At 31.5% G+C, this 16,140-nt stretch overlaps 1 protein-coding gene across 2 annotated transcripts in view; it reads right to left on the reverse strand.

The window, feature by feature from the left end:
• The window catches only part of LOC126748407 (dipeptidyl peptidase 9), a 36,261-nt gene that overhangs the window by 5,287 nt on the left and 14,834 nt on the right, over positions 1-16,140 (reverse strand). Inside the window, exons 7-12 of one of the 2 annotated variants that reach the window (XM_050457634.1) lie at positions 13,143-13,422; positions 7,597-7,813; positions 5,399-5,506; positions 3,207-3,434; positions 2,869-3,058; positions 2,618-2,736 (exon numbers count right to left, since the gene is read on the reverse strand). In XM_050457634.1, the coding sequence (XP_050313591.1) occupies positions 2,618-2,736; positions 2,869-3,058; positions 3,207-3,434; positions 5,399-5,506; positions 7,597-7,813; positions 13,143-13,422 (1,142 nt within the window). The remainder of the gene's footprint in view (positions 1-2,617; positions 2,737-2,868; positions 3,059-3,206; positions 3,435-5,398; positions 5,507-7,596; positions 7,814-13,142; positions 13,423-16,140) is intronic. The other variant, XM_050457635.1, reaches the window with a different exon arrangement.

Here is a 16,140-nt window from a genome sequence, read left to right on the forward strand (position 1 = left end):
GGGCTGGTTCCCGTAGATCGGCTTTAGACAAGGAAATGCATAGGAGATATATATATAGCCTTGAAAGCTTGGGCGATTTACGGTACACTAAGAAGCTTCAACTCCTAGAAATTTAGATGGCGTTAGGAATCCAAAACTACCTAAACTACTGCTTTTACCAAGGGGGCGCGGACTGTCAAGCATCAAATTATGTCACATAAAATGCGGCCATTTTTAATAGTTCCTTAGCCTGCACAGGCTTTCATTTCACTTTTGCCAAAAAACTATCTTTCATTAATCAAATTTTCCGAAAAAATCTTTAAAAAATTGATCTCTCATATATTCTTATATTTGGAACAAATTTTTTTTAGTGGTTTGTGTGCCAGCTGTGTTTGCATTTGGGCGTGCTGACATCTGGAATCAGGAAATTTAAAAAAAGCAGTTAATTATATTGTTGTAAACGAACTGAGGGCATTGGCGACATTGCAATAAACTTTTTTTTATTAAAATGATAAGTGCAAATGTAAACAACAATAGTGAGAATTGGATTCGAAGAAAAGCTGTCGTTACAGATGACATGTTTTTTTAAAAGGCCCAATATGTTTAATACTTGGGTTCGGATTTTTAAGCCTTGAAAATCTTAGTAATAAACAATTCTATTTGAATTTCTATGTAAGTGACATTTATTTTAATGCCCAATTCATGAAGGAGCCTTAAACCAGATGCCATACTTTCGGTTAACCCGTAACACTACTCGTGAATTGAGTAGGGATTAATTCCTTGGTGAGTTTATTACATTTTTATTGACTTTTAAACATTTACCATAACCTTTTGTAACACTCTTTATAAATCCCACTTCATGCACTTTGCTTTCTTCTTTTTGGTGCTGTAATTTTTCCCTTTTTACACCTTTAATTTTTAATTTATTGACAGTTATTTACTTTATAATATTTACCATAAGAATTATTTCTGAATTGAGCAGGGAGTAAATCCTTCGGGAATTTATTACATTTTTATTGACTTTATACATTTACCATAACCTTTTGTAACACTCTGTATAAATTATACTTTACAGACTTTGTTCTTCATACAACGTTCCTAATTAAGTTGCAAGTTTATACATTGTGGAATTTGGACGAATTTTTAATTTTATTTAATGTTAAATGGTTTTTTATTTTATGCGTATATAATTTTTTATTGTATAACTTGTAAATTGTTTGCGATAATATCTTTTTATAATATAGTAACACATATGGTGAATATTTTTTGTTTAATTTCTGAAAATCAGACTATATCTATATATCTATAAAATAAAAAATTTATAAAAAATGTGATATAATAAAAAATGTATGGGTCTTTCAGAAATTATAGTAGGTAGATAGAAAAACTGATAAATGGAGGATTGTTTAATATGGAGATAAAAAAGTCCCAATTTGACACTTTTTCAATCTGACTATCAGTTTCCGAAAGAACCACACATTTTCCATTAATTTTAAGTGCACGGTATAATAGACCAAAATTCAAATTTGGCGCCATAATTAAATTTTTTCCCGCTATTATTATTCACAAATTTATTTTCGTTTCCGGTTAGTACTACTCCTCGACATTCAGAGGGCGCAACATTCATCGACGTTTCAGCATCCTATTGGCTTTTATGGAAGCTTCCTGTGAAGTAGTATTAATCGATGGAGATATACTTCCTCCTTGAAGTCTTCTTGATCACGTCGAAACTGCGTATACGTCACGCTGCGAATACGGCATAATACAAAAATGGGAACATGTGTTTTTGCCCAAGGAAGGTTATAGGCATAGTTTTAATCGCCGAGGATTCGTCGTAGATTTTGCAATAATATTATGCGAATGTTCAGAATCGATACGGTCATGCGCGGGTTCATTTACAGTACGTTTTCAGACGTTAAAAAAATATTAGAAATACACTAATGCAATAACTTTCTAATATTGGTTTCTTACAGGGCTTTTACTTCGTTTTACTTCCACGCGAGCGGAGTTAGAAGTTTAGGCTAGTATTTTATAAAATAAAATACTTCGAGTAAATTCGAACGAACTCTAAGACTATCGGTATTAAATATCGTATCTACATTATCTCATAAATAGTATGAAAATTCGGGAAATTTTTAATGTCAGCCCTGAAACCTAGGGAACGAAGAAATGTTTTTTACACAGGCGAGAAAAGTAGAGCATCTTAAAACAAAAGATGAACAATTTACCAGAGTTATGCACAAAAAAAAACAAGATTACGCATACCCTTATTGAGAATCTTGTTTTAGTGAAACACAATAGTTTACTACTTTACTGCCAGTAACACACCCAAGTCTAACGGTAGTAACAGATTCCAGAGCTACCCCTTTATTGTGTGATGATTTACAGCTAATCTGAGAGAACGACGAAATGAAAGCATTAAGCATTTTTTAATATTAAGCTCCAAACCATTTACCAACCATAAAAAAATACAGCAAAGGTCATTAATAAATATAATGATCATATTATAAATGGTCCAGGAATTTTTTCTGCTTATTTGTTGTTTTGTTGAACTAATAAAGTTTAAAAATAGTGAAATTCATAGTGTACGATTTAAAATATCAATGAGCTAAAAATATGTTACAATGCATAAAATTACCTTAAATGTATTGGAAACTAATTGAACCTCCGGTCCGCCATAGACGTTTAGGATTGTAGGATATTTCTTATCTGGAGTAAAATTATGGGGTTTGAACACCATGGCATATAATATCTGACCTAAAATATATAATTAAGACCCGTCATAAAAACAAATAAAAAAAAGTATGAAAAAAGCAACAGATCAGTAAATTATTGTTTTACACATTCCTATTATAAATTTTCAGAAGTTTAAAAAATATTGTAGTTTACCTGAATGTATCTCATATGTGTAAAGGGTAGGTGAGTACATTTCACATATAGCACCAGGGGATTCTACCAAGTAACCCAAAGGCGTTAGGGTAACCCCTTCTACAGTCCACTCATTCTCATCAACCCTAAAAACTTGACACGCCGGTGGCTTCTGTATATTGCTATATACCGTAACCAATAAAGAGCAATCCTAAAATTATAACTTGATTAACATTAGAAGAGTCATTTTCTCAATATCATTACTTTATGCAATGCTTAATGGAAAGTATTTATTTAGATACTTTAGGGAATTTTAGTAGCAATTTGTTTGCGATAAGCCCAATATAATATACACTTACCCTATTGAATTCCACTGCGTAGGAATACCCCGGCCTCGTTAACAGTCTTACCTCTCCTGGTTTTTTTAGTGATACCACATATAAATGTTTTTCTAATGGAGTTTCTTTAAGCCCCATAAAATAAACTAATTCTTTATCCAGATTAACCCAGATGTTCTGGCTTAGAACCTCCCACTCGCCACTCGTTAGTTGGATTTTTGAGAGAATTTTTGGAGCACAATCTATGGGCTGAAGAAAAAATATTGTTACTACCAGAAATAGCCATTATCTTTTATATATTAAAGACTGCAGCTTTAAACAATTTAAATGAAAATCCCGGATATAAAATGATATATATTATATTAACATTTTTTTACAAAAGATATGTATATGTATATACATATATATGGATGGGGAAATATTCCGGAACAGATATTCGGAACTTGACTTATAACTAATATAGGATTATACAATTCAAGAAATTTCTAGTACAGGTGCCGAATACCTTTAAGTAAACCGTTCCGGGACATAACTTACATCTTATGTTAACCAACTATTCCAAAAGTTAATCGGAAATATTGACATTGTAGATATACATAACAGGTCAATATATCCTTACACTTATTCGTTGACAGACAACGGAAGATAAATGCTAGAAAATATTTATATATTACATTATAAGGACATGGATATTTCATAGCTCCTTTTATTTGGAAATTAATTAATAATACTTAACTCAAGGTTATAACAAAATAATTTTAATCGTTTAGAGTACACTTAATAATTTAGGATTTTTCATTATACGGCCATCGAGGAATGTTCAAAAAACTTAAAGCTTCAATTCAAAAAAGTTTTAAAGTTTGAATGTGATATACAATATCATAATACTTTTGCCTTCAAATCTGTCGACTCATCAGTATTTGTATTTGAAGTATATGATTTTTTTTTTAATTTGGTATGCTCAGTTAAGTACTTCTTAGATGAGACGTTACTGTCTTGTAATATAATATCTGTAAAGAATTGTTGGAAAAGTCCTTTTCGCGGATGTTGTCTTCTTTATAATATTATCTGAAATTAGGCCTCCTGACTGTCGCTTACGCACTGTAACGGGTTGCTCCACCCACCTTCGTTGGACTTTTTTTTCAAAGCGACAAAAAAATACAAAAATTATGAAACAAACAGGTTTAATTTAAACCTATTTTTTTCTCTAGAAGAGTTTATAACTCTACATAGTCTAGTTGAGGTTCCCGCCACATTCTTCAAATTCAAGAGTTTCTTCCGTCTATTACTGACAAAAACCTAATAAAAAAAAATAGAAAATTTTAATTTCCAACGTATCCAATGATCATTTATAGTATCATTTTAGTGCCACTGTACGTACTTATGTACATAAAATATTATAATATTATATATTAACGTATAAAGGCATCTTCTTAGATTATACATCTTATTTAAAAAAAAAAACAAATTCATTTTTAAGCGAGTCCCGGCTAGTAGCGCTAATAGATTCCAATTTGGTATTGGAGATTTTCTGAAGGTACAGTCCAAGTTTTTTGAAAGACCTATGGGTTGAGTGCCCAAAAAGAGCGGAGGATGGCCGTAAATTCATGATACTTGCAGTTTTTTGTGATCAAGAGGTCAGGGGGAGAAAAAAAACGAGAAATTCATGGACTGGAATGGAATTGTTACTTGAATTCCAATAAAGATGATTCATGAATAAAAGATTTATTTCCTAAATTGAAGTTGGTTCACTATGCAATATAATAGAGTATATCCAATTAAAAAAAAACCACACTGATATCCGCTTTAGACATTGATGTTTTCATTTGAAACCAATTCGACTTTAAATTAAGCCGATTTAGCAATTTTGCTTGTAAATTTGTTTATATTGGTTTAAATATCAATTTGTTCATAAGCACATTTTATTCAAAAGAATTAGTGTTGATTGATGCAACCAATTTGTCACACCACATACTTGATAATATTTAGATGTATAAAGATTAGATATAGAACTAACTGAAATCACCATTTCTAATTAATAATTTACCATTCCATTATTTTCTATTAAAAAATGTGGCCAGGTAGACCAGATTTGTATCTATCCTACGCCATCGTGTATTAGCGGGCCACTCAGCACACTCATGATTTGTGTGTCTATGGTCTTGTGATAATGGATATTTGAATGAAATGTAGAAATCTACTTTTTGTCTTACCTGAATGCTCTCCGTAACTCCATTTGTGATTTTGAGTGCAGAAATTTGTGATGTTACTAAATATAAATGTCTATAACCAGAATCTTCATTTGCCCATATAAATTTAATCTGAAATATATAATTTTGGAATGTAAATCGGTTAAAGAAGTTAAACAAAATTAGTAAAAATATTAGTAAAAATAGTTAAATTATATATACAAACATCATACCTTAGGCCTTAAGCTATATGGAACCCATGTCTTTGGTTTATAAAGGCAATATTTCGTAAAATATAGCCACTTAAAATTTAACTAACCACAAACTAAAACAAAGCCAAGCTAAAATGAATTAAAAATAAGAAAATGCATGATAGACAAATTCCCAAAAACACAACTATCAGCTAGAAAATTAACTGGTTTACCAATGCGTTGAATATTAAGGGGGACAAGTCAGTTACAAGCCCTTAAAAAATATATAAAGAACTATAGATCGTATATATATAATATATAATGATATATTAGACACATATGTTGTCTCTTTTTTATTCTTGTACCGATTTAAAGTTCTGTATATTTACATAATCTGTAAGCTTTATAGACGAACATTACTAATTGTACGCTGTAGAATTTCAAATTCTGTCTCATCCCATATTCAACTCAGCAGTAAACCAATTAAACAAAAATCAGTCCAAACTATAATAAACGGTTAGTGTGCACATTAGTAACAAAAAGACAAACGGCGCCATATAACGCAACAAACCATCCGAAAAATACATAAACTAATACTACTTTTACACAAAAGGGAAAAAAATGATGTATCATTTTTGGTTAAATTTCCGTTAAACCAAACTTTTTCACTTTGCGACAAGTTCTTTTTTAACGCCAATACAATTGCAGTAAGTATGAAATATAGACCGCATCGTAGGCCTAAGCTCCTTAGAATAAAACCTTCCGAAGCAAGGCCTTAGCATTAAAAAGCATGACAAACTATAGTATTTCGAGAAACAAATGCGAGTTCCTAATCATTTTGACAAATTTTTTTAAATAATTAAATTATGCGCTTATGAATGATTTGGGTTCAGTGGTAACCACATAAGCCTTAACCAACTCACACATCATCACTCGTTGAGCTGATTAAGTCACTTTCTAGTTTCAGAGTTTTTATGTTGAATTCTTGACTATTGCTTCACGAGCAGTATATTTGGATATATCCCTTAGAAAAAATGTATTTGGAATAGTAGGCGAGAGGTGAAATCCAATACTACAATACTAATATCAATTCTTTCAGTACTACAGTTGGGCTGACAAGACTATTATCCATAAGAACTAAAGATGACCTGTTCCACAAACTACAGTCAGTAAAATTCCTTTTCCAAATTCTAAGCATTTGACTAAATAAATTTACTATAAATAGAAACTAATTAAATATCGGCTAAAATTGGAAACTAACTAGTGAACTATAACTATTAACTATAACTAGTTATTGTCAGGTCAAGTTCGGTTTTGCGAAAACATTCACGTTATGTTTCTCCTGTCGTCTTTGCGTTGTCCAGTCCAATCTTTAAAATCGTTTCGTATTCGGTCTCAAAGATTACTTATTTACGTCTACTATGCTTTTTTAATGTTAAGAGCTGGCGTCGTAGGTTTAGAATATTTATTTTATAGTCGTACAGCACTGCTCCCAGCTCAGACGCTAACAAAACTATTTACATATATACAACATTTATATTAATTAAGGTAATTACTAATTAGGACTATTAAGGTAATCGTAAAAAATCGGCGTAAGTACATTTAAGTAAATGGATAGATAGATGCATAAAAATAATACAATAAATAAATACATGACTTGCATGCATGAAAACGAAAAATAATCGATATTCAGATACGATTCGAATTACAAAAAATCGACGGGAGGGCAGAAATCAAGAGTTCAGTATATCAGCATTAATATCTTATTTACCATTTAAAATTGCTATTTACTGTATTTTCACTTAACAAATAATAAATTTTTAATATTTTAAATGTAAAGATGTTGCCACTATTTAATAAACAATAGAGTACAAAAATTTATTAAATCGTTTACATAATTTAAAAGTTTTAATAATAATAATTTAAAAAGAAAACAAAATTGTGATGAAATGTATGACAATTTTTGTTATGATATAGCAAAGCATTTTAGACTGACGTGTTATACTATTTCAGAATTAAAAGACCACTCACCTCGTGTTCGTTAGAAGGCAAAAAGTATAACAAGTCATGAACGTTGATCCAATATTGCGACTCTTGGGAGTATATCACTTGGACTACTGGTTCATCCGATAAAACAGTTTGTTGACTTGAATGACTAAAATATGGAAGATCTGGACTAAAATTATTGAGTGAAAGAATAATAAGTTCTAGATGTTGCTGACGACGGTCCAGAAGTTGAACCCAGATGCTACAAAGAGAACGGAGTATTAAATAAAATTACTTAAAAACATAATAATAATTACTATATTGCTTATTTCATGTTTAGGAAATTAATCATTAATAAAGCAGTATGCCAAAAACAAAATAGCTATTATTTTGGGTAATATCAATCGTCGTTTTATCGCTATAATTTAGGTTTGACAAATAATTAAATAAGGATTGTCATGGGTATAATATAACAACAAACGAAAGAGTTAACGTTAGAGCTAACTATTCACATACAAAAAAAGGACAGGACTCTCCGGTTTACCAGTATATAAAAAAAATGTATACCAATTGAAAATATAAATGAAATTGAGTCCAAGGCCTCGGTGCCAGATTTATTGTAATCTGATGAATAAATATTTATTAAGAAAAAAATCTAGTAGATTGTATTATTTTGAAAATATAAATGAAATTGAGTCCAAGGCCTCGGTGCCAGATTTATTGTAATCTGATGAATAAATATTTATTAAGAAAAAAATCTAGTAGATTGTATTATTTTTTTGAACTGTAATCTATTTGATACTGGAAGATGATAAAGCCGTAACATAAGCATTTTTAAACTAACTTCGCACTCTCATCCTTCTTGTAAAACACTCCTTTTTTTGCAAATGTCAACTTTTTACACGAACGGTATATATTTCATACTTTGACGTATCAAACAATTCATATTAAGAACACGTTGAATGAATTTTGAAAATTATATATTAAAATATGCAGGGTGTTCATTTGAAACCAAACAAAAACCCACCACGGATTTATCGAAAACCACTGTTTAAAAAAAAAACGCCGAAATACGTCAAAAGGTTTGTCAAGGGGGACAACTTTCTAACCTAAAATTACTTCACCCCCTTTCACCCTCTGCCCCCCAGGGTCATCCCCTTAAAAATTTTAAATGGCAAGGGGTATCGAGTAGGGGTTTCAATCCCGGGAATCGGGATTTCGGGATCCCGCAACATAATATTAGATCAAAATCCCGGGATCCCGAAAATGCAAATCCCGAAAATTTTCTTTACATTAAGGAAGTTCAAAATCTTTATAAAAATGCCATGTAAACGTTGCCGCTTACGTCACGCAACGTCCCACAGTCAGACAGGGTCGAGAGGGGGTGTTTTAGGTGGCGACACGGTTCCGATGTGGTACTTACACTTAGTGTTGCTCATAGAACAATATTACAAGGGGTAACAATATTATAAGTGGTGTTGCTTTAATTCGTGCCGCAGGCTGAACCCTTATCGATCGTATTATTCGTATTAATTTTTGTGATCGGTTCTTTATTGTAAGAACTTTTTGGAAGGCAATTCAACTGTTGTATAAACTAGGGATGTAGACTATATTGTGTAAGGTTCGTTTATTTTTATTGATTTATATGTTTGTTTGAAAATAATCATAATCCACAGGTTCTGTAATCATCCAGGTAAACATTAACTGGCGGCGTTGACCTATCGTGTGGTTGTAAAATATGGAGAGTGGACCTGTTACACCGTACACCCTACCAAAAATAATGACAAAAATTCCATGTGGTCTAATTTTTTTATATATAAGGATAAACAGAGTGCAAAGTGTAAATTATGCGGCAAGATTATTTTAACCAAAGGTGCATCTACTAAAGGATTGCATGTCCATTTTAAATCCGCGCACTTAAATGCAACCCAGATAAAAGAACCATCAACTTCTCAGAAGAGAGACGCTTTACATGAAGGCCGCAAAAACAGAGCAAAATTTCTGATTTTTTTTTTGACAATAATAACTCCCTGGATGCTGTTCTTGCTCGCATGACTGCAAGAGACAGGTTGCCATTTAGAGTCTTTGTTACATCTGTAGACCTTATAGACCTTACAAAAACTCGCTTGAGGCCAGAGGTCTTTTGAATATACCCACATCCATAGCATCTATTCGCAACAACCCTATTGGTTGTTGCATACAATAAAAAAATCGAAAAACTATATGGTTTGCAGCTTGAACAATTTAACCAAAAAACCAGCCAAAAACATTTTTCCTTAACTTTCGATGAATGGACTTCAACAGCAAATAAAAGATTTATGAACATAAATATTCACAGCTCCGGTGTACAATATTGGAATATTGGTTTAGTCAGATTGTTTGGTTCGATGCCGGCAGAAGCTTGTATAACTGCAGTAAAGGAGGGGATTAACAAATATGGTTTAAGTTTAGATAACGAAATTTTTTGCATTACTACTGACGGAGCTAGTGTGATGAAAAAAATAGGAAAGTTAATAAAACCCCAGCATCAGCTCTGCTTTGCACATGGAATTCATCTAGCTATATCAGATATCTTGTACAAAGTTAAGGAGGGACCCATTTTTGAAATCGAACAAGATGACAATCAAAATAGTGACAGTGAACTAGAGTCAGAAACAGAAGAGAATCAAGATGGATATATAGACTTTATTGAGGTGACAACTCAGACCGAATTTAATTCAAATCATGGCATCCTGCAATTAGTGAAAAAACTTCTTTAAAAACTAGAATAGAAGAACGACGAACTTTAATGTCCGGAGTAATGAACTATCTACAGAACCCCAACAGGGAAAGATATAAAAATTGCTTTTTCAAACCTCCAGATTATAATATTATAGCAGCTCAGTTTATTACAAAGATGACGAAGAATTTGGAAAAAACATACCATCTACTATAAATATTGATAGCGATAACGATGACGACAGCGAAAAAGAAGATAATGTGCCACTATCAAATTTTGTTAACACAGATCCAAATCCAAAAAAATCTTTAAAAGAGGCACTAGAAGAATCGATCCTCCAATCGAAAATATCTCCGCCTAAAAAAGGAAGCGCAAATACTTTGTTAGACATGGTAAAGCAGGAAATGTACCTATTTGAAAATGGAGGGCTTCGTGGGCTACATTTGCAAGCATGCTATGAAAGCATTGAAGCAGAAAGATCCTTTTCTTCATCAGCAGGAGCTTTTGCGACTAAGCTAAGGTCTACATTGGCCGATTCTACTTTAGATGCCTTGGTGGTGCTACGATCATATTTTGAAAGTAATAAAGGACATTAGACTAACTTTATTAATAAGAATAAGTCTTAAAAAACAGTAGGTTAATAGTTTTTGTTTTGTTAATTTTTAACAAGATGTGTTTTTTTTTAGTTATAAGTTGAAAAATTTAATTTTATTTTTGTTTTGAATTTATATTTTTTTGTTCATATTTTTCTAGACGTCAGATAAAAATTAGTTTTGGTTGTGTTACGATCATATTATATTAATTAATGAGTTTTTATTTTGTTAATTTTTGCTATGATAAGTCATTTGTAAGATGTTATTTTTTAAGAAAGTTTATTAAAATTTTTGGAAATCATTTTTATTTGTTTTGAGTTTCGTACGTTAAATAAAAAATGTTTTTCATGTTTTGCATTTAAATTTTTATTTTTTGTCATCAAATCTGACCCCAAACCCAATTTGGTTAGCAAATTCATTCATATTTTGAATTTTCGAAAAATGAAGTAAGGTTCGGGACTTTTTTCGGGATTTCGGGATAATCCCGGGATCAAGTATAGGGTTTCCATCATCATCGATTTGGTTTTCAGTGGATTCAGTGATAAGCGGATTGATGGTATTTTCCATCATATCCAAATAAATGTCTCCATTTAAATTTCCGTTAATAAATAATGGCCCAATTACTTTATTTCCTAAAATGCCTGCCCATACATACAATTTTTTGGGGGTACTGGGTATGCCCTTCTACAAATGCATGACGATTTTCATTGCTTCAATATCTAAAGGTATGCTTATTAACAAATCCATTTAGATAAAATGTGCATTCATCGCTGAAGCAGATATTCTTTACATGAATAGTATTATCATTAATCGCTTCAGTAATTTTTTCACAAAACTCAACTCGCCGATCGAAATCGTCTTCGATTAACTCTTGCAATATTTTTATTTTGAATGGATGAAATTTATGAAGTTTGGTAACTGTGTGAACAGAGCCTAATGAAATACCAGTGGCAGCAACAATTTTGCGTAATGAAGTATTAGGATTAATTCCAAAATGACCCAAAACTTCAACTTGAGCAGCTTCATCCAAAATTCGCCGATGATCACGTTTTTTATTTGCAGCAGATCCAGTTTCAGTAAACTTAGTAACAAGGTCCAAAACATACCTATGCGAAGTTATCTTTCCCGGATGTCTGGCGTTAAACGTGACGGCAGTTTGCCGAGCACATTGATTTTGGGCACCATAAATTAGAATAATTTCCACTCTTTCGGCTAGTGTGTAAACCATTTTGGAAGTAAAATCTTCAATTCAACAAATAAATTTTCACTATTCTAAGACTGTCACAAATATAACTGACGGCAAAATAATTTCTTTATTTTCCTTAGCAACTATAAATAACTAAGCAGGTATAACAATAAATACAGTTCGCCCAGGATATCTGTGTTGATAAAAATAATGCAGAAAAAAATTCAGGTTGTTATTTGGTTTTTTCCACGTCTAATCTTCGGAATTTCTGTGTATGTTGGTAGTTTCCGTTTTAAATTATAAACGAATTGTAGATTTGGCAAACCCTAACGGGCAACATTTTGAACACTTATTGAAATAAAAACTGATATTTTCATGTTTTTGTTTTCTATCTGAACAAATTAAGATAAACAAAGATTTTTCTAATTTTCTCGAAAACGAATCGACCGATTTAAAAAACGTCAAAATAAAAGACTTTGAAAGACCTTTTAAACAAGCTATTACTCCATACTCCTTGCCATTTAAAATTTTTAAGGGGATGACCCTGGGGGGCAATGGGTGAAAGGGGGTGAAGTAATTTTAGGTTAGAAAGTGTTTTTTATTTAAACAGTGGTTTTCGATAAATCCGTGGTGGGAAGTTTTCAAATGAACACCCTGTATATGCTTAGCCTAGATAATTTTGGTAGAAGTTTTCAGAGAAACTTGGAATTTTTACAATTAATTTTCATTTTTCTCTTGAGGCGATATGCGGATCTTAATAATAATATCTAAGTAATAAGTCCAGAATTTTTCATTGTCACTTAAATTTAGATTTTTCGAGAATAAATATACCCATCTCCTTACTGAAACGTTTGTCATGGAAAGCATTTTACAAATTCATGTATCATAGCGCAAATCTACTATCTTTCAACGTAACTGTTGCAATGGGCGATTGAATGTAGTAAGAGTTTGAAGCTTCAAAACAAGTCTCGTAAAACTCCAAAAATTATTTTAAAATATAGCATTTCCACGAGCATTATTATTAAATAATAATAATGCTCGTGGAAAACGACTACGGTGCACACTTAATATTGAAATAACCTTAATGACTTACTATTCCGCATCTGGGGTCCAACCTACTCTAACCATATACTCGATCCACGGAAACATTGCACGTAAAGAGAACTGCAGATCCAAAAGGCATAAATCTACAATTTGCAGGTGTTCATTTAACTTGAACTCTACAAGTTTTAGATAGCTTTTTGAATTAGGACATCCAGCTCTGGGAAATCGAAATTCTTCCACCTCCCCTGTATCCGACTGTGAGGAAGGAAAGCAAAAGAGTTTTACATCACCATCATCAACTTCTTCGTAGATTATTCTATATACACCCCCTATACAAAAAAGTTGAAATATGAGTACATTTAAACAATATATATTTTATTTAAAATTGTTTAATTTTTTTTATATGCAAGCAGTATAAAAATATTCCAAAAATAATTTTTTATAAGAAATAAACAAGTTTACCCACAATAAATTAGTTCCCAAATTTTAATCTACAGGAATATAATACAAGTTTTAACTCAATCGAATATTTTTTCCTTAAAAAAGCATATTGTTATATTTCTAATTTAGTTTTTAAATGTATTAAATTATTAACATTAAGCAACCCAACGAAAATTAAAAAAACTACAAAAACTTCTGTAAAACAATTCCATAAGATATTTAATTCCATAATAAAATTTACTTTGGAATATCTATAGATATAGATATAGAGTTACGTTTGGTTTAATAATTTCACCTATAACACCTAAAAATTAGAGCCCTTTTGGACCCCAATTTAGGTTATTTTATATGTACTTGCTCGCTTTGACTGTCAATGCTTCAAATTATGGTCTCGTTCAACAGAAGCAATGTAAAATTTTCCACGCCAGTGGCGGCTCGTGGTACTTAAAACATGTAAGGCCCAAAAAAAATAAAATTCCAAGTCAACTTGGTGCTATACCAGAGGTATTATTCCATGACTCGTTGACTTTTTTTTATGGAGGCCATCACCAATAGCCCTACTAATAAAAAAATTAAAAATAAAATATTCATTAGGTAAATAAAAAAAACATAATAGATAATGTTAACTATAAACATTATTATCAAGTATAACATAACTAAATAAGAACAAAAAGTTTCTTACTTCTAATCTTTTTTTTACATTTTAATTTTTTTTTCACCTTTTATATAATAAATCCACATCAGTCTTTCAAATTTGCAAATTTATTTGTTATGTCCTCATAAAACTTCGGATAAAATAATAGAAATAGAATTGCCTTCTCAATAGCCATTACTGACAAACCCATAAGACGCTCTTCAGTCGTTGAATCCCTTAAATAAGCTTTAATTCCCTTAAGACGAGAAAAATTAACTGACTTGTTGCGGAAATGGTTAACACTAGGTAAGTTTGTATGTTTTCGAAAAGAAAATTTATATTATATGTTTAATATTTTCAGGCGAAGATCCAGGGTAAAATTTTAGGAGGGGAACTAAAATGCATTTATTGGTAATAAATGTGTCATTGAAAAATTATGTTTTATTTTATGCATATTAATAGCAATATTATACATTAAATTTGAAGCGATGTCTGCCCATTTTAGAAAATCTTTCCATCACTTCTTCTGAAGGTACCTCAATATCGTAATTGATATCTAGAAGAGCCAATCCATTCAATCTTTTTTGCAGCAATGTAGTTCTGCGCCAGGTTTTGATTCGGCGTAAAGAAGAATTCAAAATATAACGAAGCACAACTGTTACTTGAAGTAGTACTGCCATGAGAAAATAATATAGGTATGAAAAAGGTTCCGCTCCCAGCCAGTTTTTGCACCTATTGCAAGAACTTTTGGTGGGGGAACTCTCCCCCAGTTCTCTCCCCCCGTGGATCCGCTTCTGAATACTTCTAACATTTGTTGAATATTTAGATTTTAAAATTGTTCATCCCTCTATAATACACTAAGTTCATTTATTAATCGGTCCTTGGCAAAAACATTTGGATACGTCTTTATCACATTCTCAAAACACTTTTCGGTAAAATTCTTAATAAAATTATTGAGTTCTGAAGTATCTCCTAAAGAAAGAAAGTTTAACTCGTGATGATTATCAAAAAGAGCAGGTAATTGCGGAAATATGCAATCGATTATTTCGTAGTACAACACTTTATAGTTAAAAAATATTTCCACTTCACTGTCACTATTACCCTATTTTCTTGGCCAATTAAAACAATGTTTAAATGTGTCTTCGTTTTTTAATTCAGAATTCGTTCACCGGTAATTTTGATTTGATTGGAACAGTATGTTAAGTCTAAGCTCTTACTTTGCAACACTTAAAAAAGTAAATCAGTGCAATGCTTTAAAAATCCCTTTGCCAAATTTAGGAACTCTCAACTTGAAGTTTTATCATCAATTATTTGAAATACTAAAATCAACTTCCATTCATTCATCCCATTCATTGGCAACTAAATTAAGGATTCTGAATAGTATACCAGCCAGTTCCCATCGGTCTATTTCACCATCCAACTATTTCATCAAGAACAAAAGCGCGCATTGCTGAATTATAAAAGTAGGTTGGTATACCCAACAAAGTACAAAAAAAACTACTTTTATGGATTTGTTTAGTGCCTTGCTGCAGAACAAAATTTAACCTATGTACTCAGCAATGGATAAATAAAGCCAAGGGAGCAGAAGATTTAATGTTTGCTTGAAGTCCATTTAGCTCGCCAGCCAAAACACTGAGCTACTAATTTTTCTCTAAAATTATACGAGCTTAAAACGCCTTACAATAAATGATACAACGCACCATTCGATTTTCGCCCACATCAAAAAAACCTAAGAATCTTTTACGCAGACACCTTTTAGAACATAACGCATAGTTATTGCCGATTGAGAACGTTCGGTTATGTTAGTTCTATCGTCTGCCATTACACTAAAAAAAAACACTCTCATTTTTAATAAAATCTGTCAAATATTCATGAATGCAAAAAAATTTTTCGTTCTGAATTTCTTTAGACTGCCCTGTAAAAATGTTGCTAAGTTTATGGCAATGTTCTTTGAGTTCCTGGTTGCGCTTAA

Source organism: Anthonomus grandis, chromosome 22 (assembly GCF_022605725.1).
Source record: "Anthonomus grandis grandis chromosome 22, icAntGran1.3, whole genome shotgun sequence".
In the NCBI taxonomy this organism is placed as follows: domain Eukaryota; kingdom Metazoa; phylum Arthropoda; class Insecta; order Coleoptera; family Curculionidae; genus Anthonomus; species Anthonomus grandis.